The following is a 24,231-nucleotide window of genomic DNA, read 5'->3' on the forward strand; positions in this document are numbered from 1 at the left end:
TCAAGTTAGGGCTCCGGCTTGAGTTAGGATAGAGTGAGGCCACGCAGGATGCTGTAGAGGCCTATAGACAACGTGTACACAAAGACTAGGTTTTATTTTACACGTGACTATGGGCCTTACATGAGCCTTAAAGCTTAAGCAAAATGCCTAGCCTAGGCCTATGTGCGTTATTTAGGGCAAGGAAATCACCAACAAAATGTGCATGTGGGTCTAATTAACAAAGTGGCATGTCTATATGATCATATGAGCTGAGCATTTGCAAGCAACTAACCAAGGTTGTTCTAATACGTCATCAGCATGTAACGCCCCTACATAACACATCATTGGGCTATTCCAGTTGAAATCCATACACTCCCGATGGAAGGCATGTCCCTAATCTTCCGCACAGGGAGTGTGAATTTCAGAAGGGGTTACCTGAATGGGTGACTCTCTTTGAAATTCACACTCCCTGTATGGTAGATATGGTCATGTCTTCCATAGTACTGGATTTCAACTGGAATTGCTCATTGCATTACATAAAATGGGGGAGGTGCTATCTTCAGTAGACAGCACCCACACCTGAGCTTGCCATAGCACGTCATTGCATTATTTGAGACTGATCAATGCCATCTTCAATAGACAGCACCTGCCACACAAGGGTAACACTTCATCGCATGAAGGATACTAGTGCTGTATGTGACGTGCCCCCACAAAATGAACATAAAGTCGCCAGGACACTATAGAAGATACAGTCCATTCAACATGACAAAATTCAATAGGAAACAAAAAGAAATTCTGGAGGAAGTATTGATTTTTAAAGACCAAAGTCAGGAGCCATCCTAACATGTTTGGTATGATTTTTATAAGGATTTCAAATCTGGAAAATCTTGGAAAGTTATTTTGTTAATTTTATGCTCATTTTTTGAGAGCAGGTCACATATATGTGACCCGTTACAGTGAAAGGTACCTTATGTCGGCTGCTACATGTGTCTGTTTTTCCATATTGTTGGCAGCAAATATCAAACAATAATGACAATCTGAAGTGGCGGTCATTTCAAATCATCTCCAAGTCAACGAGGTTCAAGAATGTCCTCCCATTGTTAGTGGGTGGCTAATACATACCTATACAAATGTAATACAATGCTTTTGTAACCCACCACTCATGCCATTTGAATAGGGATTAGCCATAGCAAATAAAGACTGGAGCTGTATAACAAACAGTTCTATAGACACGCATACAAGCTTATTATCCTCTACAACAATAGGATTAATGATTGGTTTAGAATGTATTTGGCACTAGCAAAATGAGACATTTGTAGCTCCCGACTTAAGGTACCTTTTGCTGTAACGGGTCACATATTGTAGAGAGTGCTTGCACCCAGGCATAACACATCATTGCATAAGGGAAGCGGTACTGTTGTAAGGATACTAGTGTGACATGTACATTATATTATGATGTGAAAGAGAGCACTTCCACTTACTGCATTAGGGAACCAGTGCTATCTTCAGTAGACAGCAATTGCACAGACTATTACAGGCTATACATCGTTTCTTCAACGAATTTAACCTCAAGCTTGATCTTTCTGTATCAATCAGTTGCTATCTTCACACGATAGCACTGTTGTTGCTTGTATTGAAATTTGTGCAGGAGACAGCACTTGCACAGACCAGTACAGGCGATATATTGTTGCTTTCACACATTTTGTCTCATTACTTTCATGTTTTATCACTCAGTTAATTGCTATCTTCAAAAGAAAGCATATTATTGTATTAAGGTGCTGTCTTCAATAGACAGCACTAAAACATGGGTCATAAAAACACTTAATGCATGTATTGTTTGCTTCCACTAAAAAGGGATCTTTAGGTACAGGCATCAGTCAGTCAGTTGCTATCTACAGTAGACAGCACTCACATTGCATTGCTTACAATGTCAAATTATGTTGATATACATGTTTCAATCATTGCTATCTTCAGAAGATAGCACATTTGGTATTATTAAAACCAGTGCTATCTAAAGTATCTGATCTTTTGGTACAGTTATCACCCAGTTGCTATCTACAGTAGACAACATTCATTGAGACTATTACATGAATTGCTTCCACACATGTAGCATCATTATGGTCTTTTGGTACATCAATCAACTGCTATCTTCAGTAGACAGCACTCACTGAGAACATTATACACTAAAATACATTGCTTGCTTTAATATCATATTTAGTTTCACATGGTCCTTCATAGGTACATGTATCAATCATTTGCTATCTTCAGTAGACAACACATTGTTGTACTTATTGTTCTTGGTGCTATCTTCAGTAGATGGCACTTGACAGTACATTGTACTAATTGTTCTTGGTGTTATCTTCAGTAGATGGCACTTGGCAGCACATTGTACTAATTGTTCTTGGTGTTATCCTCAGTAGATGGCACTTAAGTGGATCATTACACTTTACCTTTCTTGCTTCAACAAATTTAGCCGTATGTGTTCAGTTGGTACATGAATCATTAATTTTGTTATAGTGCACTGTTATATTCTTGCAACATAATACTATTATTGTAATGCTGAACATTATCTAATACACAAAATATATTTTTGACCAGATGCATCTAAAAGATGCACCTTGTAAGAATGAGTCAATTTGAGACATACGTTTATGCTCAGTAGAATTGTATCAGCTTTATTTTGAGACAGCGCTTGTCAAAATTGATCAAGGCATTTAGATTGACAGGTGAAAATAAGTAATTTATTTTCATTATTTTTGCATCCATGATTTCATATATGTTTAAAGCCCATTTGAGGCAAAATTTTATAATGTCCACCCTTTTGATGTCACTGGTCACATTTATATGTTTTGGCAATACAATTGAAGTTCTTATTTTGTTCATAAATTACAACAATTTGAAATGTCTTTGAAAATCAAGAAGGTTACAGTAGGATTTCCCCAACAGGTGTTACAGTTGTTGTAATGTGCATTATGTTTTGCTAGAGGACTGATCAATATTTTAAGGGGGTGAAAAATTCCATGCTCCTTTTTGTGTTCACTTAAGAGTTCTAATTCTTTCCCTCTCGATTTTTAAGTTACTTAAACCCATCACTTGGTCTAACTGACCACTAATATAATAGGATGTATTGGGTAGTGTAGGTGAAAATCAGACCCTAATTGTAAGACTATCCTGATGTGCTCAAGATGAAATGAACAGTGATAATGTTACTGTTTTACGTTTTTTCTTAGAAATGGTGAATTTCAAATGTATGGCTTTAATGTAAAATTTCTTGTTAGTTAAACCTGTGTTCCCCTCAATTTATCGTCGCCCTGTCAAAAATCGTTCAAAAATTGGATCGGTCCAAAAATTAACCCATTATAGTCATACGGCACATAATGTTTGCGCATGCATAATAATGGAGATAGGAGATACCATTGCTCCATTAATTAAGTAAATAACCTTTTCATTTGCCTGTATGTGCACTAAAATAGCATGTTTGCATAAATTATGGTAGCATTACCATGCCTGGATGTGATCTGGAGTCAGTAAACTAGGAATATTAACATTGAAAGGCATTCAGATATTAACATACATGTTTAAGCAACAGAATCGTTTGTGAAATATATATCCCTCATTGACTGTGGAAACTTGTATTGGGCTAAATACCTCCCTCCTAGTTTCAGGGAGCCAGCCAAACTGTAAATTGCCTTGGTGCCCTTCTCAAATTTTCAACAGTTGCCATGTTGTACTATTAACTCATTGTTATGCAATGCATGCTTAGAATATACATCACACATCATTGTATGATAACCCGCAAAATAATACTCCCACTCTGCGGTATAACACGTACGAACGTCTCGAACTTATTCAATTAGCTAAAAACTAGTGTAGATCATTATTGTAATACTAAAGCTGAATTTATACTCCGTCGCTGAGTGATGAGCGATTGGTTTTTGACCACTAAGGTAGGTTGCTTTTACCAACGCAACAAAATGAGCCCTATCTCATTGGCTAAAAAACAATAGCTATCACTCAGTATAAATTCAGCTTGAGAGGTGTGATTTTTTACTTTTTTAGTCATAAAGCAGAGTGCCTACTGTAAAGATGATGGGTCTATGTATTCAGATCACACATTTTCATCTTTGTATACATCCATAATCAAGTGGTTTGAGTGCCAAGCAATTAGCATTTTGAGTCATGAATTAGCCATACAGAATGAAGACACTTACAAAAACCAGTGTATAACATTAAAGCCATAATTTTGTGATTTGCTTAACAGCGACGCCCTCAATTTTACTCGGATTTCTGCTTTTTGCATAATTATAATACCCAGTGGTGTACTAAAATACCACGTAAAAGACTAAGCCTGAAGTGCTTCAATAACAGTAAAATTTAACTTTTTATATTAAAACTGGGTCGACCCGGTTTTATTCAGAGTTCATCGATCGACTGCTTGCTAACATCTCCCGTGGATGTCAGCTTATGTGTGCACACGTCGAGCGCGATGCTCCATGCAGTATTACATGTTATAATCGGCGAGCGTAGTACACGCATTGTAGGCGCTGCATGGACTGAAATCGCAATTTTCTTCGTTATACCTCATTTGTTTGGTTCTAAATTAAAAGGGGATAATGTGATCCGTGAAAACAAATCTATTCTTTTTGCAAATCACACATTTTTGCTTTAATCAGGAGGCTGTAAGACAGTGGTTTTATCGAATTTGGAAACTTTCCCCTACTTTATAAAAAAAAAACCCATTTAGGCCATGATAATTTAATAGTTTGTCGCATAAAGCCCCTGCGGCGTATTAGTAAAATTGCTTTTTGCACATTATTCAGTTCTTTCAGCTGTTTTTCTTCCAAATGCACCACCCACACAAAATTCTCATGTCTGACATCGACAGATATATCAAAATAGCGTGAATCGTAAATCTCAATAAAATTCTTCATTTGAACAAAAGTGAAACCTAATTGAGAGATGAAAAGGTGGTATGTCAAAAAGCTTGTCCCACAGATTAAAAAAAAATTGAAGTAAAAACAAAACAGAAAGATCTAAAAAACACTGCATTTCACATTAGGTTTTGAACTTTGAGATGAACTATTAGATTAAGATGGCCTTAGCGGATGCAACATAATACTGCCAAATTAACCATGAAACAAACAAGATGTGTCACATATTGTCCTTTTGGACAGAAGTAAACATGGCAGTTAGAGCATGCATCCTCCCCTTTAAATTTCCTTGACAAATCTCACAGGTTTCATCCTGTCTTTTGATTACATTAAAGTTGAAATATCGTCCACACAATACTGCCAATTAAATTAACTGATATGTGCTCGGCATCACAATCTACACACATTAAGCTTTTCACCACACACTTAATTCTCTATCGCCTCGTGGGGTTTCCTAAAATTACATTGACATTAAGCCAATACTTGACTTGCACATCTGAAAATATTTTTATGTTGATTTTATGTGGACCACAAAGGAATTTTATAAAGGTTCTGCCCATCTAGAAACAGTCAAATTTGAGACCCTTGACGGTACGGATCATTGTGATAGAAAAGGTTAACTTCCTCTTTTGCTTTATATTGAAGGATTAGGATGCGTAGGTGGATACAGTGGAAACTATTAAAAGACATAATGGTAGTATCCATTCCCAACACATAACAACCTTACAGAATGAGGGGAATTTACACAGGAGGGGTGATTCGCATTAATTTGTGTCAATGTAGGTGGATACAGTGGAAGCTAGTAAAAGACATAATGGTATCCCAAGACAAATTCCAGCTCTATAGAATGCTGGGGGAATCCGTACAGCACGGGTGATCTGCATTAATACGTGTCAATGTAGGTGGATACAGTGGAAGCTAATAAAAGACATAATGGTAGTATCCCATTCCATAACAACCTTACAGAATGAGGGGAATTTACACAGGAGGGGTGATTCGCATTAATTTGTGTCAATGTAGGTGGATACAGTGCAAGCTATTAAAAGACATACACGGTACTGCTGTTTTCAAATGTTGCAAAAGAAAACACTGTCACTGTGTTAAATATGTACCCTGGAAAATGTGTTGCACATATATCTGCTTCTCAAAAGTATGATTTAACCCTAATCCTACAGTGGTTTTTGTGCTATCGGAAGGGAAAGAAGGAACGAAAAAGGAGAGAAGATGAAGAAGAAAGTCACTTGGCACCCCCGGGATTCGAACCTCGGACCCCTCGCATGCCACACAGAAGATCCCCAGCATGTAGCTACACAGGTAACGTTTGTCCCGGCCAACGATTCCCTGGGCATATATGACTTGGTCTGATTGCGTCATCAAGTCCCGTGGAATGCATGCACGCAGAGTGGTTCTAATAGGGAGCTTTAGTGAGTCCTAGTTGGGTTAAGGTTAAGGAGGCATATAGGAAAAACATGCATGTAGCTTAACCCTAACCCTACCCGTGGTTTTTGTGCTATCGGAAGGGAAAGAAGGAACGAAAAAGGAGAGAAGATGAAGAAGAAAGTCACTTGGCACCCCGGGATTGAACCTCGGACCCCTCGCATGCCACGCAGAAGATCCCCAGCATGTAGCTACACAGGTGACGATTCCCTGGGCATATATGACTTGGTCTGATTGCGTCATCAAGTCCCGTGGAATGCATGCATGCAGAGTGAGCTTTAGTGAGTCCTAGTTGGGTTAGGGTTAAAGCCGTGTTTATAGTAAATATACTGAGTTTTGAGCATATATTGTTTAAATAGCAACAGTTCTTGAATATACACTGTGACTGGTACTGAAGAGGGGACAGCTGCCTAATTTGAGAACTCACCCCGAATGCAAACAGGTTGTGATGTAGAGAGATGAGTTATTAATGCATGCTTGACATATCACCAATGTTTGTAACACTCCTGGAGCACATCTGGTTTACTTACTGAAGTTACCTCTAAGCAGGACTTAAAAGTTATGACATTTGCTGCATTATTTTACTGTAAATGTCCATTTATTATTTTCGTATAAATATAATACACACTGCATAAAATATGAAATTGTAGACAGATCTGGAGTTGATGCGGATTATAGTGTCTCATGTAAATCCCCCATAGTCAATATCAGGCTGAGTACTTTTGACTGCATACAAATGTGATGTAGAGAGATATGTTAATCTGCATAATTGCCATATTGTCACTGCTAAAGTATTCATAGAGCACATATGGCCATTTTGATATGTAAATATAATAAACACAACCTTAAGCTCCGAGCCAGTGTCTATAGGAATTGGTCTCAAAGGCCCTAGATTGCTGGTTTACCAGTGGAAATAATATCTTTATTTAATTTGTAAGAAAAGAAAACTTGTTCAAATTGAAGTGTTATATTTTAAAGTTGTATAGTTGTGCCCCAGGAGCCCTGATATTAATAGCCCAACTTTGTGTGTTTTAAAAATACCTTTTCCTTAAATTTGCTTTATTGTGCTAATTCATGTGACCAAACGTGACAGATTCCTTTCTGAGATTGATAAAAGTTGCACTGCTCCTTTCATATTGTTTTGGCGATCACTAATGTATGCAAGAAAGCACCACAATAATATTATTCTTCTTTTATAAAATACAATACAGGCTGTATCAAAAAGATGGTTACCCATCCAATGTTATGTGTATTGTAATGTTTGCTTCTTCACATTAGACAGCATATTGAATGACCTTTTATAACATTATTGCATATTGGTGCACCAGGCCTGTTACAGAAAATTGTTAGATAATAGTAATTTTGATACAGCCTGTATGTAGCTTTTCAGTTTTGTATTTTATGCATAATGCTAACTGTTAGCATTCTTAAATTTATTGTTATTATTGCAAGCATGTCAGACCTTTTACTATTAATTCTCACTTTTTAGTATAATAAAATGAGAAAAGTAGGTAATGGGGATACGCATCCTGCACAAGAACAAATAAACACAATGGCGAACGATTGCTCGCCACAATAATAAAATGGACCAGTTAACAATTTACTTTGTTTGCAGGTACAAGAAAACAAGTACAAAAATGAAAGAATGGAATACTAATATTGTCACATCACCAGCGTAAGTTTCTTGCAGATTGAAAAATGGAGATTCTGGTATTTCTATCTATCCTGTATCATCATTCAGGGCCTAGATTACGTCTTGGTTTGTGAGAATCAAAATCCATCATAGTCACTGTACTTATGTATGATACAATGAGAGAACTTGATTCTCGCAACCAAATCTTATGAGAATCATTACAAGAATTGATTCTGTGATTCTCGTCGAAATCTAGGCCCTGTCATTGCTTCACCAGAAATGGAAAAAAATTGGGATATTTTAAAATTCTTCTAGGTTTACTTGTGCAGAGCAATATAGAATGAAAGTGTGGACTTTTTGTAGGAATTGTGGGACATTAAAGAAGAGCCTGGTGTACTGTATGTAAAATTGTTACCAGGCTCATCAAGCTCAAGTTTAGCTAAATTGGGCAATCAGAGATTCAGATATTTTCTGTATTCGGATGTTTTATAGTTCTTGCAAAAGTGGATATAATCTGATGAAGTCCTCTGATAATGATTGAGATGGGCTAGTGAGTAAAGTTCACTAGATTTTGTCAGCAGAACTTGACAATTATATCTGAAGTCATTTACTGAATAGACTTGGTATAAAGAACTACATATCTACATGTAGCACATAAAGTAGCTACTCATGAGCCGCCATTGCTGCTAAATCATTCAGTATTAAAGACAAAAATCTCGGGTCAGAAAATCTGTTATTGTCAAAATCAAAAGTTGCACTTTTTGAGATTGACCAGTGAAACAAGTTGCATGATCAGGTACGGTGCTTATTCCATATGATACATCATTCATTCTCAAAAGAGTATGGTCTTAGACAATGTTGTACTGCATACATGTACAACTTCAAGTACTCCACTGGTTGATGTGCACAATACTACGGCTTTCAGGGGTGGATCCATGAATTTTCAATAGGGGGAGGGCACCATGGGCGCAGAGCCGCTGCCACTCGGCACCCACACAAAGTCAGGTGCCACTCTGCAAAATTAGGTGGATGCTTGGCGCCGCTCTGCAAATATTGGGGCGGTGCGCCCATAAATCCACCTCTGGCTTTGATCACTTAACGCAATCATCTGCTCTTTTGTTCATACCTTTTTGATATATTTCGGCACAATATTTAAAAATAAAAATAAAATTGAAACACTCTTGATAATTCCACAAGTAACTTAGAAGTGCTTTCTCAGGATTTCCAATTTTGTTTCCATTTGTGAAATAAATTGTGATGTGATCATGCTATAAAGGAGTAATTTCTCGCTGTTATTGATTTTGAGATACAGCCAATAATAACATCCAGCTTCCTGTGTATTTTGAACAACACTAAAACTGCTGTATATCTCTTTACTGAAAGTGCATTGCCATTGGGTTTTGAGTAAAATAAAGCTTTGAAAAGATACACAATTAAATTGAAAAGCATAATTTGATTATGCTCGACAAACAATTTATTTTGAATGACTGCATCACAATTGGGCAATTCCATTTAAAATCCACACTACCCCTGTGAAAGATTTTGGAAATATCTTCCATAGGGGGAGTATGAATTTTAAATGGAATGAACATATTAGGCAGCTCCATTTGAATTACACCCTCTGAGAAAGATTCACCCTGAATCTTCCACAGAGGGAGGGTGAGTTTCAAATGGAGCTGCCTAATGTGTTAATTCCATTTGAATGAATTCTCCCTCTGTGGGAGATATTTCTAACATCTTCAACAGGGGCAGTGTGGATATTTAATGTAATAGCCCATTGAAGATGGTGATGATGGGAGCAGAGAATATCTTGATGTCTTTCTCTGCAAACCATTGGGATGGAACTTTACTCTAAATTTACAGTCTTTCTTTGTACAGCTTACCATGGGGATGGAACTTTACTCTCCTGAAATGTTAAATCTGCAGTCTTTCTCTGTAGAGCTACCATGGGAATGGCACTTCTGGAATGCAACTTGGTCTTTTTATCACAATTTCAAATTTTTCTGAACACATTTTGTTCTTGCACTTTGAATTTGTATCTTGTCTTTCAGCTCACCCAGTCTAATCTTTTATCATTGGGTACCTCTTAGAAAATTTTATATAAATTCTTGTACTTTAATGGAAAAATAGTCTCCTGGCGAGTTTTGTGAGAAAGCAAACAATTTTTCTATATTCAATGTGTACACCATTTTCTATTTAAATGTCATCAGTGGCATTCCTGGAAAATACCTCGCAAACAAAGATTGAACATTATGTGACATGATCAAGGGGAATGAGTCACATGTCGACACTGGTCGAAAATGTGTTTTACACATGTTTCTATAAAAGAGGACATTTAGAGCTTTCAGAAACTGAAAACCCCATGTTGATATGACTTTTCTTTGTGAAGTTACGTCAATTTATCAATCACTGGTAACAATATAAAACAAAAGAATGTTAATACTTCCTTTGCCAATATCTCAAAATCAATATTAGCGACATCCGACTCACTTCCCTTTATCGTGTCACATATACACAATATATGTAATGTTGAATTTTAAACCCTAAAAGGTGCAATCCAATGTTGGTTAAATACTCTTTAAAAGCCAACCATGTTTACATTTCGTATATTTACTTTAATGTACATGTGCCATGGGCTTTCCAAAGTGTGTGATGACGTCAATTTTTTATCACACATTCCATTTTATGTATGACGAAACTAGGCCACATACTGAAATGAACAATTTTTAACAGGTTTTAAAAGAAATCATTGACACTGCAATGGCAATTTTTTTTGAAATTTTTTTTAAAAATGGGGTGTGGAAGATACATGGGGTGTATGGATTTAAACTTGAATAGCATATTTCCCCATCTATCTGAAAAGAAAAAAAACCCTGGCTTTTCATCACATGGTTGTTTGATGGCATGTAGAACTTACTGTATTCATCAAAGTTAAACACTGATGGCGCTATTTATCTTAAAATCTTGTTAGCTTCTTTACAAGGGGTAGACACTTGTATAATGACATTAAAACATCAGAAAAATGATTTTAAACATATATATAGCAAGGAAATTTCCTAAATAAAATATCATGAAATGAAAGCAACAGCTCATATGTGACATGATCAAGGGGAATGAGTCACATGTCAACCCTAGTCGAAAATGAGTTTTACATATTTGTCTATGGACATTTAGAGCTTTCAGAAACTGAAAACCCTATGTTGATACGACTTTTCTTTACTAAGTTATGTCAATTTATCAACCATTGAAAACAATATAAAACAAAAGAATTTTAATACTTTCTTTGCTAATATCTCGAAATCAATATTGGCGACATCCGACTCATTCCCTTGATCGTGTCACATATTATTGGACTAAATTAAACTTAAAATATGTAAATAATGCCCTCAATTTGCACACAAACATAATATGGAATAAAAATTACCACAAAAAGGTAAAAAAAGATGAAAAATTTGATAAATAAAGGAAAATAATTTGTTCAAAATAGCTTTAAAAATATATGTGTATATTAGTATGATAGCTGGCGGTATTGTACAGGTCTAAAATTGAAAATTGTGTAATGTTTCGTTTGAAAAATTAATAAATTATCACATCAAACAACTGTGATCAGGATGAAGTAAATGTCATTTGTTTCTGGTTTCAGAAATTGGTGAAGGGAATATCACATTTACAGCATGATTTAAACAATATTTTCTACTCAATAAAGAGATAAACATCTCAAAAAAAGTAACTAACCCCCTTAAATAATGACCATTATTCAGAAGCGGGTGATTGTATTACAAATCTGTAAAATGCGTTGGAAGCAGAATTTATTTCTGCACATTTTGACACCTCATTTGTAGCAATTGACTAAATATTGACGTCACAGCGTACATTTTAATCAATGTAGCCCAAGATTTGAAAGTTGCAGTAAATTCTATTGATTTTGCATTCAGTGTAATGGAAGGAAATCTGTGCATGCAATGACATCTTGAGTGTTTTTGTATTGTAAAAATTTGTATGTAAGTGCTACCTTTAAATTTGAACCTCACTACATTAAATTGACCGGTGTTTTATTGTTTTCTGGGTTATCGTATCAAATGAGGTGTCAAAATGTGCAAAAATAAATTATGCTTCCAACGCATTTTACAGATTTGTAATACAATAGCCCCTTTTTGAATAATGGCCATTATTTAAGGGGGGTTCTTACTTTTTTTGAGATGTTTACAATACATCTGTTTGATCAGTAAATTAGGGATTGATCCATGAATGCATGTCTATTGATTAATTAACTAATTAATTGCATGTTTACTTTTTGCTTGATTGTCAGTTGGTGATTTATTGATTAATTCACTAATTATATCCATGCCTGCTTGCTTGGTAATTGATGGATTAATTGATACTTGATTTTCAAATTCAATTGATTGAATAATGATTAATTTGTTGATTTACTGATTCATTAAATGAGTATTTTGTGATCCTAACATCCTCTTTTTAAAGCTTATTCCCAAAATTTCAATTGATTCCAATTTGCGTTTGCAAATTATGCATGATTATGTCATGTTGTTTTTTTTCCAGAAAAGTGTGGGATGATGCTGTGGATCACGCAATACCCCTTTAATTATAAACATAGATTCATTCATTGATTCATTCATATTGCATTTTCAATTGCGGTGTTATTTAAAGCTAGCTTGGTGCTAGATGCGCAAATCATTACTTACCCCAGTCGATTGACAGATCGTTAGATTGCATTTTACTCAATACTAATTATGATTCTTCGCTAACGATCCATTCTTGAACATTTGTTTTTTCATGATTTGGGCTATTCCATTTAAAATTCATGCATCCCCCTATGGAAGACATTTAACCTTGTAATCTTCTACACAGGGGGTGTAGATTGTATATAATCATCCATTTAGGTAAACCCATTTTAAATTCACTCTCCCTGTGTGGAATATTAAGGGCATGTCTTACATAGGGGGTGTATGGATTTCAACTGGAATAGCCCATTGATTGAGCATTAATTGACTAATTTAAAACCGATTTAAAAATAATTGATTTATTTGTTTGTTTTGTGCAGTTACAGCAAGACAAAGACAGGACTGTCATCAGCAGGACAGAAGACGACAGCAGCGTTCTCAACATTCGGCAGCGTGGTGACGAGGAAACTGGGGGAAGTTAGGGACTCGAATGCATTCAAATCCTTTGAGGAGAAGATATCAACAGCCACAGCTAATGTTAAGGTAAAGCCTGCAGGGGCAGGTTCCCCCAGCCAAAATCACCCATCAATGGCCACAGCTAATGATAAGGTAAACCTAGGGGTCCCTCAAGTGACTTCTTATGCATGAAGGTGCATGTTAAGAAGAAGGTATCGACAGCCACAGCTAATGTTAAGGTAAAGCCTGCAGGGGCAGGTTCCCCCAGCCAAAATCACCCATTAATGGCCACAGCTATTGTTCAGGTAAACCTAGGGGTCCCTCAAGTGACTTCTAATGCATGAAGGTGAATGTTAAGAAGAAGGTATCAACAGCTACAGCTAATGTTAAGGTAAAGCCTGCAGGGGCAGGTTCCCCCAGCCAAAATCACCCATCAATGGCCACAGCTATTGTTCAGGTAAACCTAGGGGTCCCTCAAGTGACTTCTAATGCATGAAGGTGCATGTTAAGAAGAAGGTATCAACAGCCACAGCTAATGTTAAGGTAAAGCCTGCAGGGGCAGGTTCCCCCAGCCAAAATCACCCATCAATGGCCACAGCTATTGTTCAGGTAAACCTAGGGGTCCCTCAAGTGACTTCTAATGCATGAAGGTGCATGTTAAGAAGAAGGTATCGACAGCCACAGCTAATGCTCAGGTAAACCTAGGGGGCCCTCAGGTGACAGGGGTGCATGATGGCCTAATGCCACCGCTAATGTTAAGGTAAAGCCTGCAGGGGCAGGTTCCCCCAGCCAAAATCACCTGTCAATGGCCACAGCTAATGATCAGGTAAACCTAGGGGTCCCTCAAGTGATTCTAATGCATGAAGGTGCATGTTAAGAAGAAGGTATCAACAGCCACAGCTAATGTTAAGGTAAAGCCTGCAGGGGCAGGTTCCCCCAGCCAAAATCACCCATCAATGGCCACAGCTAATGATAAGGTAAACCTACAATCCCCGAAAAATGTCCTTGAAACGCTTTAGGCATCTTGAATGAAATCAAAAGTGTATTTTTAATGTGGATAAAAATGTTCAATATTTGGAATTAGAAGAAAGCTGGGCCATCAATTAACACTTTTCCTTTCCCCACCCCCCATCATTCAATGTTGCGACACTTTGGAGACACGCTGAACACATTTGCACGTTTCAACATTGCACGGGGAGTGGGGACTTATTTTCCCTAAAGGCGCTTTAATGTTTCAAGACATATTTCGGGATTGTATGAGGCAATCGCTAAAATTAACATCTGATTTTAAACTTTTGGCTGTAACTTTAAAACTACTTGATAGAATTACTCCAAATTTTCAATGAATATTAGTTAATGCATAAGCTATGATGTGGATATAAAATAAAACAACTTATTGTATCAATTTTGACTATATCGCCCTGCACTACAAGCAGGTTGCACCCATCACCTGTGTATGTCTACAATCATAGATTGAATACAATAGCGCTCTTTTCAAACATTACTAATCTTACAGATGTGAGTGATCAGCATGATATAGTTCAGTGGATATGTATCGCGTGAACGCTGCAGTGCAGGGCAATATAGTCAAAAAACGACCTTTTTCATCTTTTTCAGATCAACGCCCTCCCCCCAAGCAAAAAAACAAAACAAAAAAAACGAACCAATAAAAAAATCGCATTAGTACGCTCATGAAGTAGGCCTACTCATGCAGAAATATCTTTAAAATTGATCATTTTATTTGCGTGAAATGGTAAAAGTGCGATTGTAAATCGTCCCATTGAATCACATAGTGATTTGACGGTTTACCATAGTCTAATACTGAATATTAATACAAGGAGTTTCTTTAATTTAGAAATGGTAAACCGTTGACAAAATTCATAATTTAGGCCGATTTGGTGTCAACTTTTATTTGGAAAGTGTTTTGTTTGAAAGCTTGTTCAAAACTACATCTAATTTTACTATTTTACGTTTTGTTAGCTCTAACATTATTTACATTTTACTGATTTTAGCAAATGTAAATCGTCTGTCGAGATTTACCATTTTCATAATCACGAGAATGCAATGCGCACCCATATATCACGGAATCCAGTAATTATTTCAACATGACAGCGTGGTGTAATGGACAGTACTTCAGACGGTGAAACGAAAGGCTAGTGGTTCGAGCCCCAACAGTTTCACTTTTTTTTTTACTTTTTTTGTTTGTGACTTATTCAAACCAGTAAACTTTTCTTCTATATTCATGACAATTGACATTGTGAAACACGAAAATAAGTTTTAAAACCCTAATTTATCTATGGCATGATAATTGATTGGTTTTTTTAATTGTAATAAAGACACACATAGATCCGGACATCTTTAAATGTCATGAATATGGGCAATATAGCAATTGTCAGATAGGAGTTCGTGATCACAGTCTTTATTTAACACGCCACGCCGGTAGATGTCGTTGTTAAGCAGTGTTTGAGTTGGTGGTGGTGGTGGTGGGGGGGGGGGGGTAATAGACAGTCGATAACTGACAATCAATGATCAATTAATTGTCAATATTCAATTAAATTCTAAAACCTAACACGGAAATGATGATCACAGACTGCCATGTTCAATAGCAGTCGCTAAGGATGTTTAGGGGGGAGGGGTATATTTGTGTGGTTGAGGGTGGTGGAGGAAAATCGATAAAGCGATTATCGTGTAACCCCCTCCCCCCACACCCCCACGTTCAAGTTTCATACGTTTTCATAAGTATTTACTTATAGAGTGCTTGCACATAAGGTCATTAGTTCAAATCATCTCCTCTATAGGCACGCTCTAGAAGATATGCAAATGGATGCAGTACAAAAGAATTATTTGACCACTATCTAAATAAAAGATTAGTTGTTTTATTTTGTGCCCACATCATAGCCTATCTATTAATAAATAGTCATGGAAATTTTTTCACGCTTGGTACCTATGCATTGAACTATATCATGCTGATCACTCACATCTGTAAGATTAGTATGTATGAAAAGAGCGCTATTGTATTCAATCTATGATTGTAGACATACACAGGTGATGGGTGCAACCTGCTTGTAGTGCAGGGCGATATAGTCAAAATTGATACAATTAGTTGTTTAATTTTATATCCACATCATAGCTTATGCACTAACTAATATTCATTGAAAATTTGGAGTGATTCTTTCAAGTAGTTTTAAAGTTATAGCCAAAAGATTAAAATCAGATGTTAATTTTAGCGATTGCCTCAGACAATCCCCGAAAAATGTCCTTGAAACGCTTTAGGCATCTTGAATGAAATCAAAAGTGTATTTTTAATGTGGATAAAAATGTTCAATATTTGGAATTAGAAGAAAGCTGGGCCATCAATTAACACTTTTCCTTCCCCACCCCCCATCATTCAATGTTGCGACACTTTGGAGACACGCTGAACACATTTGCACGTTTCAACATTGCACGGGGAGTGGGGACTTATTTTCCCTAAAGGCGCTTTAATGTTTCAAGACATATTTCGGGATTGTAGGTAACCCTCAGGTGACAGGGGTGCATGATGGCCTAATGCCACAGCTAATGTTAAGGTAAAGCCTGCAGGGGCAGGTTCCCCCAGCCAAATTCACCCATCAATGGCCACAGCTAATGATAAGGTAAACCTAGGGGTCCCTCAAGTGACTTCTAATGCATGAAGGTGCATGTTAAGAAGAAGGTATCAACAGCCACAGCTAATGTTAAGGTAAAGCCTGCAGGGGCAGGTTCCCCCAGCCAAAATCACCCATCAATGGCCACAGCTAATGATAAGGTAAACCTAGGGGTCCCTCAAGTGACTTCTAATGCATGAAGGTGCATGTTAAGAAGAAGGTATCAACAGCCACAGCTAATGTTAAGGTAAAGCCTGCAGGGGCAGGTTCCCCCAGCCAAAATCACCCATTAATGGCCACAGCTATTGTTCAGGTAAACCTAGGGGTCCCTCAAGTGACTTCTAATGCATGAAGGTGCATGTTAAGAAGAAGGTATCAACAGCCACAGCTAATGTCAAGGTAAAGCCTGCAGTTGAAGGTTCCCCCAGCCAAAATCACCCATTAATGGCCACAGCTATTGTTCAGGTAAACCTAGGGGTCCCTCAAGTGACTTCTAATGCATGAAGGTGCATGTTAAGAAGAAGGTATCAACAGCCACAGCTAATGTTAAGGTAAAGCCTGCAGGGGCAGGTTCCCCCAGCCAAAATCACCCATCAATGGCCACAGCTAATGATAAGGTAAACCTAGGGGTCCCTCAAGTGACTTCTAATGCATGAAGGTGCATGTTAAGAAGAAGGTATCAACAGCCACAGCTAATGTCAAGGTAAAGCCTGCAGTTGAAGGTTCCCCCAGCCAAAATCACCCATCAATGGCTACAGCTATTGTTCAGGTAAACCTAGGGGTCCCTCAAGTGACTTCTAATGCATGAAGGTGCATGTTAAGAAGAAGGTATCAACAGCCACAGCTAATGTCAAGGTAAAGCCTGCAGTTGAAGGTTCCCCCAGCCAAAATCACCCATTAATGGCCACAGCTATTGTTCAGGTAAACCTTGGGGTCCCTCAAGTGACTTCTAATGCATGAAGGTGCATGTTAAGAAGAAGGTATCAACAGCCACAGCTAATGTTAAGGTAAAGCCTGCAGGGCAGGTTCCCCAGCCAAAATCACCCATCAATGGCCACAGCTAATGATAAGGTAAACCTAGGGGTCCCTCAAGTGACTTCTAATGCATGAAGGTGCATGTTAAGAAGAAGGTATCAACAGCCACAGCTAATGTTAAGGTAAAGCCTGCAGGGCAGGTTCCCCAGCCAAAATCACCCATCAATGGCCACAGCTAATGATAAGGTAAACCTAGGGGTCCCTCAAGTGACTTCTAATGCATGAAGGTGCATGTTAAGAAGAAGGTATCAACAGCCACAGCTAATGTCAAGGTAAAGCCTGCAGGTTCACCCATCAATGGCCACAGCTAATGTTAAGGTAAACCTAGGTATACCCTCAAGTGACTTCTAATGCATTAAGGTCTGTTAAGAAGGAGTTATCAACAGCCACAGCTAATCTTGAGGTAAACCTAGGGGGCCCTCAGGTGATAGGGGTGGTCTAATGCATTAAGGTCTGTTAAGAAGATGGTATCAATAGCCATAGCTAATGTTAAGGGAAACCTAGGGGATCCTCGGGGACTGGGGTGGCCTAATGCATTCAGGTCTGTTAAGAAGATGGTATCAATAGCCATAGCTAATGTTAAGGGAAACCTAGGGGATCCTCGGGGACTGGGGTGGTCCAATGCATTCAGGTCTGTTAAGAAGATGGTATCAATAGCCATAGCTAATGTTAAGGGAAACCTAGGGATCCTCGGGGACTGGGGTGGCCTAATGCATTCAGGTCTGTTAAGAAGATGGTATCAATAGCCATAGCTAATGTTAAGGGAAACCTAGGGGGTCCTCAGGTGACAGGGGTGGCCTAATGCATTCAGGTCTGTTAAGAAGACGGTATCAATAGCCATAGCTAATGTTAAGGGAAACCTAGGGGATCCTCGGGGGACTGGGGTGGTCCAATGCATTCAGGTCTGTTAAGAAGATGGTATCAATAGCCATAGCTAATGTTAAGGGAAACCTAGGGGATCCTCGGGGACTGGGGTGGTCCAATGCATTCAGGTCTGTTAAGAAGATGGTATCAATAGCCATAGCTAATGTTAAGGGAAACCTAGGGGATCCTCGGGGACTGGGGTGGTCCAATGCATTCAGGTCTGTTAAGAAGATGGTATCAATAGCCATAGCTAATGTTAAGGGAAACCTAGGGGATCCTCGGGGGACTGGGGTGGTCCAATGCATTCAGGTCTGTTAAGAAGATGGTATCAATAGCCATAGCTAATGTTAAGGGAAACCTAGGGGATCCTCGGGGGACTGGGGTGGTCCAATGCATTCAGGTCTGTTAAGAAGATGGTATCAATAGCCATAGCTAATGTTAAGGGAAACCTAGGGGATCCTCGGGGGACTGGGGTGGTCCAATGCATTCAGGTCTGTTACGAAGATGGTATCAATAGCCATAGCTAATGTTAAGGGAAACCTAGGGGATCCTCGGGGGACTGGGGTGGTCCAATGCATTCAGGTCTGTTAAGAAGATGGTATCAATAGCCATAGCTAATGTTAAGGGAAACCTAGGGGATCCTCGGGGGACTGGGGTGGCCTAATGCATTCAGGTCTGTTAAGAAGATGGTATCAATAGCCATAGCTAATGTTAAGGGAAACCTAGGGGGCCCTCAGGTGACAGGGGTGGCCTAATGCATTCAGGTCTGTTAAGAAGATGGTATCAATAGCCATAGCTAATGTTAAGGGAAACCTAGGGGATCCTCGGGGACTGGGGTGGCCAATGCATTCAGGTCTGTTAAGAAGATGGTATCAATAGCCATAGCTAATGTTAAGGAAACCTAGGGGATCCTCGGGGACTGGGGTGGTCCAATGCATTCAGGTCTGTTAAGAAGATGGTATCAATAGCCATAGCTAATGTTAAGGGAAACCTAGGGGGCCCTCGGGTGACTGGGGTGGCCTAATGCATTCAGGTCTGTTAAGAAGATGGTATCAATAGCCATAGCTAATGTTAAGGGAAACCTAGGGGATCCTCGGGGACTGGGGTGGTCCAATGCATTCAGGTCTGTTAAGAAGATGGTATCAATAGCCATAGCTAATGTTAAGGGAAACCTAGGGGATCCTCGGGGACTGGGGTGGTCCAATGCATTCAGGTCTGTTAAGAAGATGGTATCAATAGCCATAGCTAATGTTAAGGGAAACCTAGGGGATCCTCGGGGGACTGGGGTGGTCCAATGCATTCAGGTCTGTTAAGAAGATGGTATCAATAGCCATAGCTAATGTTAAGGGAAACCTAGGGGATCCTCGGGGACTGGGGTGGCCAATGCATTCAGGTCTGTTAAGAAGATGGTATCAATAGCCATAGCTAATGTTAAGGGAAACCTAGGGGATCCTCGGGGACTGGGGTGGTCCAATGCATTCAGGTCTGTTAAGAAGATGGTATCAATAGCCATAGCTAATGTTAAGGGAAACCTAGGGGATCCTCGGGGACTGGGGTGGTCCAATGCATTCAGGTCTGTTAAGAAGATGGTATCAATAGCCATAGCTAATGTTAAGGGAAACCTAGGGGATCCTCGGGGACTGGGGTGGTCCAATGCATTCAGGTCTGTTAAGAAGATGGTATCAATAGCCATAGCTAATGTTAAGGGAAACCTAGGGGATCCTCGGGGGACTGGGGTGGTCCAATGCATTCAGGTCTGTTAAGAAGATGGTATCAATAGCCATAGCTAATGTTAAGGGAAACCTAGGGGATCCTCGGGGACTGGGGTGGTCCAATGCATTCAGGTCTGTTAAGAAGATGGTATCAATAGCCATAGCTAATGTTAAGGGAAACCTAGGGGATCCTCGGGGGACTGGGGTGGTCCAATGCATTCAGGTCTGTTAAGAAGATGGTATCAATAGCCATAGCTAATGTTAAGGGAAACCTAGGGGATCCTCGGGGGGACTGGGGTGGTCCAATGCATTCAGGTCTGTTAAGAAGATGGTATCAATAGCCATAGCTAATGTTAAGCCAATCCGAGGGGATCGTCTTGGCGCTGGGGTGGTCCAATGCATTCAGGTCTGTTAAGAAGATGGTATCAATAGCCATAGCTAATGTTAAGGGAAACCTAGGGGATCCTCGGGGACTGGGGTGGTCCAATGCATTAAGGTCTGTTAAGAAGATGGTATCAATAGCTATAGCTAATGTTAAGGGAAACCTAGGGGATCCTCGGGGGACTGGGGTGGTCCAATGCATTCAGGTCTGTTAAGAAGATGGTATCAATAGCCATAGCTAATGTTAAGGGAAACCTAGGGGATCCTCGGGGACTGGGGTGGTCCAATGCATTCAGGTCTGTTAAGAAGATGGTATCAATAGCCATAGCTAATGTTAAGGGAAACCTAGGGGATCCTCGGGGACTGGGGTGGTCCAATGCATTAAGGTCTGTTAAGAAGATGGTATCAATAGCTATAGCTAATGTTAAGGGAAACCTAGGGGATCCTCGGGGGACTGGGGTGGTCCAATGCATTCAGGTCTGTTAAGAAGATGGTATCAATAGCTATAGCTAATGTTAAGGGAAACCTAGGGGATCCTCGGGGACTGGGGTGGTCCAATGCATTCAGGTCTGTTAAGAAGATGGTATCAATAGCCATAGCTAATGTTAAGGGAAACCTAGGGGATCCTCGGGGGACTGGGGTGGTCCAATGCATTAAGGTCTGTTAAGAAGATGGTATCAATAGCTATAGCTAATGTTAAGGGAAACCTAGGGATCCTCGGGGACTGGGGTGGTCCAATGCATTCAGGTCTGTTAAGAAGATGGTATCAATAGCCATAGCTAATGTTAAGGGAAACCTAGGGGATCCTCGGGGGACTGGGGTGGTCCAATGCATTCAGGTCTGTTAAGAAGATGGTATCAATAGCCATAGCTAATGTTAAGGGAAACCTAGGGGATCCTCGGGGACTGGGGTGGTCCAATGCATTAAGGTCTGTTAAGAAGATGGTATCAATAGCTATAGCTAATGTTAAGGGAAACCTAGGGGATCCTCGGGGACTGGGGTGGTCCAATGCATTCAGGTCTGTTAAGAAGATGGTATCAATAGCCATAGCTAATGTTAAGGGAAACCTAGGGGATCCTCGGGGACTGGGGTGGTCCAATGCATTCAGGTCTGTTAAGAAGATGGTATCAATAGCCATAGCTAATGTTAAGGAAACCTAGGGGATCCTCGGGGACTGGGGTGGCCTAATGCATTCAGGTCTGTTAAGAAGATGGTATCAATAGCCATAGCTAATGTTAAGGGAAACCTAGGGGATCCTCGGGGGACTGGGGTGGTCCAATGCATTCAGGTCTGTTAAGAAGATGGTATCAATAGCCATAGCTAATGTTAAGGGAAACCTAGGGGATCCTCGGGGGACTGGGGTGGCCTAATGCATTCAGGTCTGTTAAGAAGATGGTATCAATAGCCATAGCTAATGTTAAGGGAAACCTAGGGATCCTCGGGGGACTGGGGTGGTCCAATGCATTCAGGTCTGTTAAGAAGATGGTATCAATAGCCATAGCTAATGTTAAGGGAAACCTAGGAAACCTAGGGGATCCTCTGTTAAGGGGACTGGGGTGGATCCTCCAATGCATTCAGGTCTGTTAAGAAGATGGTATCAATAGCCATAGCTAATGTTAAGGGAAACCTAGGGGATCCTCGGGGACTGGGGTGGCCTAATGCATTCAGGTCTGTTAAGAAGATGGTATCAATAGCCATAGCTAATGTTAAGGAAACCTAGGGGATCCTCGGGGACTGGGGTGGTCCAATGCATTCAGGTCTGTTAAGAAGATGGTATCAATAGCCATAGCTAATGTTAAGGGAAGCCTAGGGGATCCTCTGGGGACTGGGGTGGCCTAATGCATTCAGGTCTGTTAAGAAGATGGTATCAATAGCCATAGCTAATGTTAAGGGAAACCTAGGGGATCCTCGGGGGACTGGGGTGGTCCAATGCATTCAGGTCTGTTAAGAAGATGGTATCAATAGCCATAGCTAATGTTAAGGGAAACCTAGGGGATCCTCGGGGGGACTGGGGTGGTCCAATGCATTCAGGTCTGTTAAGAAGATGGTATCAATAGCCATAGCTAATGTTAAGGGAAACCTAGGGGATCCTCGGGGACTGGGGTGGCCTAATGCATTCAGGTCTGTTAAGAAGATGGTATCAATAGCCATAGCTAATGTTAAGGGAAACCTAGGGGATCCTCGGGGACTGGGGTGGTCCAATGCATTCAGGTCTGTTAAGAAGATGGTATCAATAGCCATAGCTAATGTTAAGGGAAACCTAGGGGATCCTCGGGGACTGGGGTGGCCTAATGCATTCAGGTCTGTTAAGAAGATGGTATCAATAGCCATAGCTAATGTTAAGGGAAACCTAGGGGATCCTCGGGGGCCTGGGGTGGCCTAATGCATTCAGGTCTGTTAACAAGATGGTATCAATAGCCATAGCTAATGTTAAGGGAAACCTAGGGGATCCTCGGGGGCCTGGGGTGGCCTAATGCATTCAGGTCTGTTAAGAAGATGGTATCAATAGCCATAGCTAATGTTAAGGGAAACCTAGGGGATCCTCGGGGACTGGGGTGGCCTAATGCATTCAGGTCTGTTAAGAAGATGGTATCAATAGCCATAGCTAATGTTAAGGGAAACCTAGGGGATCCTCGGGGACTGGGGTGGTCCAATGCATTCAGGTCTGTTAAGAAGATGGTATCAATAGCCATAGCTAATGTTAAGGGAAACCTAGGGGAGCCTCGGGGGACTGGGGTGGCCTAATGCATTCAGGTCTGTTAAGAAGATGGTATCAATAGCCATAGCTAATGTTAAGGGAAACCTAGGGGATCCTCGGGGGACTGGGGTGGTCCAATGCATTAAGGTCTGTTAAGAAGATGGTATCAATAGCCATAGCTAATGTTAAGGGAAACCTAGGGGATCCTCGGGGGACTGGGGTGGCTCAATGTATGCAAACCTGATTTATAATGGATGATATCAATGGCCACTGCTAATGTTGTGGTAAATCTAGGGGAACCCTCAATGCAGGGGTTGACCAGTGCATTCAAATCAACGTCAGTGGGGTAAACAGCAAGATCAGATGTGGTGGGAGATGAGTTGTTCTGCATAGGTTGAGTGGCAGTTAATGTAATGAAAGTACCCCCTTTCCCGGTAAATTGAGGATTGAGGGAATCAAATGCATTCAGATCTATTGTACAGATGTCAACAGCCTCACCTTATGTTAAGGTAAAGCCAGCCGTGCAAGACCCCCCTTCCCGGCAAATAATTATCACCCATCGACGCACACCCAAATGGCTAAAAAAACACGACAAAATTAACCAAAATTTGCAATGTGGATCTTCCTTCTGCCATGTCCTGAGTTGAACAAAACTCTATTGTGCACAAGAAATCACTTTCGCTTTTAAGTGTACAGATGCTGTTTGTGCGCAGTATATTACATCAAGATCCAGGCAGTGTCTAGAGCAAAATGGAGTTGAGGAAAATTGTTATAAGAACCCTGCATGTACATGTAAATATAAT

The 24,231-nt window shown here is 39.9% G+C and overlaps 1 protein-coding gene across 5 annotated transcripts in view; it reads left to right on the plus strand.

Moving 5' to 3' along the window:
* The window catches only part of LOC140163192 (tumor protein D54-like), a 67,686-nt gene that overhangs the window by 38,287 nt on the left and 5,168 nt on the right, over positions 1 to 24,231 (plus strand). For 3 of the 5 annotated variants that reach the window (XM_072186587.1, XM_072186586.1, XM_072186582.1), the window contains exons 5-6: positions 7,963 to 8,022; positions 13,040 to 13,202. In XM_072186587.1, the coding sequence (XP_072042688.1) occupies positions 7,963 to 8,022; positions 13,040 to 13,202 (223 nt within the window). The remainder of the gene's footprint in view (positions 1 to 7,962; positions 8,023 to 13,039; positions 13,203 to 24,231) is intronic. The other 2 variants (XM_072186583.1, XM_072186585.1) reach the window with 1 other exon arrangement.

The sequence above is a fragment of the Amphiura filiformis genome, chromosome 10 (assembly GCF_039555335.1).
Source record: "Amphiura filiformis chromosome 10, Afil_fr2py, whole genome shotgun sequence".
Classification (NCBI taxonomy): Eukaryota; Metazoa; Echinodermata; class Ophiuroidea; order Amphilepidida; family Amphiuridae; genus Amphiura; species Amphiura filiformis.